Below are 3652 nucleotides of genomic sequence, written 5' to 3'. Positions count from 1 at the left end.
ATTATGTCCTGCTGGAGTGTGACATGATTTGTTTGTGTACAAACTAATACACTATCAGAATTTTATACGTTTATCTCATTCAACCACAATTAAATTCACTCTATCTAGGAGGCACAATTTTTATGGATAGTATTTATTTTTATAATAACAAACTGGAATAAAAACAAGCAAAAATGAAATAAAATTAACGACTTTCTACTTCTTGCCTTTTTTTTAATGTAAGGAGTAGAAGTAAAAAGTAGGCTGAAAAAAGTACTCAAGTAAAGTACAGATACCCAAAAAGTATACTTAAGTACAGTAACAAAGTATTTGTACTTAGTTACTTTACAACTCTGCTCATGCTACAGAGGTTAGAGACCATGCATCTGACACCAGAGTTCACTCCTCGCTACGCTCAGGAGCAGAAAAGAGGAAGACAACAAACACGAAGGCAAATGAAAATTATCGACCTCAATTTAATTTATCTTGTGATTAACTGATACAGTACATCGATAACTGCGACTGATCTAAGTTCCAGGTAATCTGGCCAAAAAAGGATATTTCTTGTTCTGCGGGTCCTCTGTGAGCAGTCGGAGCTGCAGGGTGCATTTGGAGATGAGCTCATCCAGCTTCTCCTCGGCCTCAGTCAGGTCACACACCTCCCTCTGCAGCTCCTTGTGCCGAGAAACCAGGTTGGCATCGATTCGATTACCACTGCAGGAAAAGATCAGACAGAAAACAAAACATGAATAACAAGCAGGTATTTGTCTAACTAGCTGCTTGTTGGTTTYAGTTTTTCAAAACCGTGTCCTGCCCATGAGTTTTTTTTGTTTTTTTTAACTCACAGCCACTGGATGTGGTTCTTGGACTTCTTGGAGATGAGCTGGATTCCCTCCAGGACGTTTGTGATGTCATAGATGCGTCTCTTCTGGACATCCAGGACCTGCGAGGCCCAGTTCAGATCCACCACGCCGTCGTCTGACTGAGACAGCAGGTCCAGGAAGCGCTTGGTGGTCAGGTTCAAAGACGTGTCGTAGCGGGACTTCTCCGTCTTGTAGTGAGGGACTGCAGAGAGGGACCACATGCAGCTTTATGAACACAACATGCACGCTTTTATTCTTGTAGCAAGGATTAGTCATACTGGATGTTATTTTAGACCTTTTCTTTTAAATGTGTCAAAATTAGCTTCATTGCAGAATAAAGGCCTAGCTTTCCTGGAAGGGGTGCACATCGCCCATCAAGTTTTAAACTAAAATCACCCAGTGCTGGTAACGGATGGTCTTATAGCTGTTTTGGTCAAATTGTGCAAACACTGCACATTCCTCTCTGATGCTGTGAAATCTCCCACGATGTGCTCAGAGTATGTGTTGGAAATGACTCTCAGCTACTACTGCACCCAATTTTAACTCAATAACTATAAAGTTCAGGGGTAGACATAAGGATATTTTTCAGGTTGCCCAGTGGACAACCTGTTAACAAAACCTGGTTGTCCGCAAAACCTTTTGGTTGTCCAAAAGAATCTCAAGAAAAATGTAATTTAACAAGTATATTGTTCTGTAGAAAAAGTTAATTATATATATAATTGTTCTCAGTCAGCCAGGTTGACGGGATCTGCGTGAATAAAACTTCCTCATTCTCTTCTTTGGAATAGAGCATTTAAGGCTCAGGGAGTAAAGCAGCAAAAATGTTTCTAAAGAAATCTAGAGGTTACCCAACATTCATAAACTTGTTTCTGCTCATAGGTCAAACATTTTCACTTAAATAGGAGTAAACTGTGTACACGACCTTATTAAAAGTTACAGTTTAGTGTTCTGTTCAGCTTTACCAAGTTTTTTCTCCCTTTCATTTTTACAAATGATTGGACACCCGCGGCAGAGAACTTTAATCAAGGTCTTTTTTTCTTGGTTGACCACCAGACAACCAGGAGACATGATATGGTTGTCTGAAATGAAAATAAGTTGTCTCGGACAACCTATGGTTATGTCTACCCCTGAAAATTGTCTGAGTTACAGCCATTTTTGTGTTATTAATGTCAATTAACTGTTGCCATCTTCAAATGGGCTGACTCCAAAGTCTGTTGGAGATGTTTATTAAACATCCATCATATATTAAACATTTTATTGTTCCATACTTTCCTAACAGGACTTTGCTCTCAGACTGCAGGTTTACTTGTGGTTCCTCRAGTTTGTAAAAGTAGAATGGGAGGCAGAGCTTTCAGTTATCAAGCTCCTCTCTTGTGGAACCAACTTCCAGTTTCTGTCTGTGAGGCTGACACTCTGTCTACTTTTAAGATTAGACTGAAGACTTTCCTTTTTGATAAAACATATAGTTAGACTTAGGTTTACTGAATTATTCGTCATTTCTGCTGCTATAGACTTAAGACTGCTGGAGCACAAACTGAGCACATTTCCTCACTCTGCTGTTGTCTTTAGTCTCTCTCCTTCAATAGATAACGTTTTCTTTGTCTCTCTTTCAGAGGAAAATACACCTGGACCAGTTCTTCTAGCTCTATTGTTCATAGAGGCTGTGCCCCATCACCTGACTTATTGGTTTGGATGCTGTTGTTCTTAGGTGCCRTGTCATGTGTAGGTAGTGAATGCAGGCGGGGCTCAAAGTCCCCTTGGATTACCGAGATGCATCAGGACGATTCAGCACAATCTTTTGGCTTCTTTAGATTTATTGTGTTTTGTGTACAGTGCCCTGAGATGACATATGTTGTGACTTGGCACAATATAAATGAATTGAAATTATTTGAATTAATCAACTACTTTTTGAGTTTGAGAGTTTTATTAAAATTCGTCCTCTGGTTCAAGCTACAGACAAACACACAAAAATGTTTTTGCTTTGCCTTTGGCATTGGACGATTTAAAAAAAAATTCTAAACTTGAAGACAACATGGGGAAAAGTACTGATTTGATCCAAATTTATGTTGCATTAAATGTTGGTTGAGTTTTTCCTTCATTGTCAGTAAAAGACAGAGGTGTTGCAAGTATTTGTAGGAACCAATGGGGTTTCAGAATTGTAGATTTGTCCTTCTCATTCAACCACAATCAAATTCACTCCCTTCAGGAGGTCGGCGCAAGGTATCTTTCTAAAGTTGTCGAAAAAAAAAAATGACTCCAGTAAAATATGTGACCAGACCAATCATACTGAAATGAGAATTAAGCCAAATTTGGTCAAAATGACCTAATCATATTTTCATATTCCTGAATTTAAAAGCTACATTTTGCTAACTGGATCATCCTGATATCATGAGCAGATCCAGAGATATGACTTAGTTTGTCTTGTTGGTTACGATGATACATTAATATTTGGTCTGAATTCTAGCGATGGTGAGATTAAGCTTCATGATGCATTGAAGCTTTCCATCCAGTGTGTGGTCCTGTGTTTTGTTGGTCTATATTTAATATACTTCTAATCGCTATTTCAATCTTTCTAATTACTTCTCTCTCGGTTATTCTCTTCACTTAAAAAAAAAAAGCTACAATTGTCCCGCCCACTGAGTTTGAGGACTGGGTTTGACAGTTAAAATCATTTCCTGACATTTAATTATTAATTTCACAATGTATAAAGATAGATTTAATTATTTAATGGGACAAGGAAACAATTCAATTTCATGTGACATTTATTTATTTAATTGTCCATTTTTATATTTTAATTGTTTAATTATATG

The 3652-nt window shown here is 37.8% G+C and overlaps 1 protein-coding gene across 1 annotated transcript in view; it reads right to left on the bottom strand.

The window, feature by feature from the left end:
- e2f1 (E2F transcription factor 1) overlaps positions 1–3652 on the bottom strand; it is an 11564-nt gene that overhangs the window by 4337 nt on the left and 3575 nt on the right. Inside the window, exons 3-4 of the mRNA XM_014015366.1 lie at positions 825–1044; positions 541–693 (exon numbers count right to left, since the gene is read on the bottom strand). Of these exons, the coding sequence (XP_013870820.1) occupies positions 541–693; positions 825–1044 (373 nt within the window). The remainder of the gene's footprint in view (positions 1–540; positions 694–824; positions 1045–3652) is intronic.

Source organism: Austrofundulus limnaeus, unplaced genomic scaffold (assembly GCF_001266775.1).
Source record: "Austrofundulus limnaeus strain Quisiro unplaced genomic scaffold, Austrofundulus_limnaeus-1.0 Scaffold128, whole genome shotgun sequence".
NCBI lineage: Eukaryota > Metazoa > Chordata > Actinopteri > Cyprinodontiformes > Rivulidae > Austrofundulus > Austrofundulus limnaeus.
The sequence above is the reverse complement of the archived record's forward strand: the minus strand, read 5'-3'. Positions and strand labels throughout refer to the sequence as shown.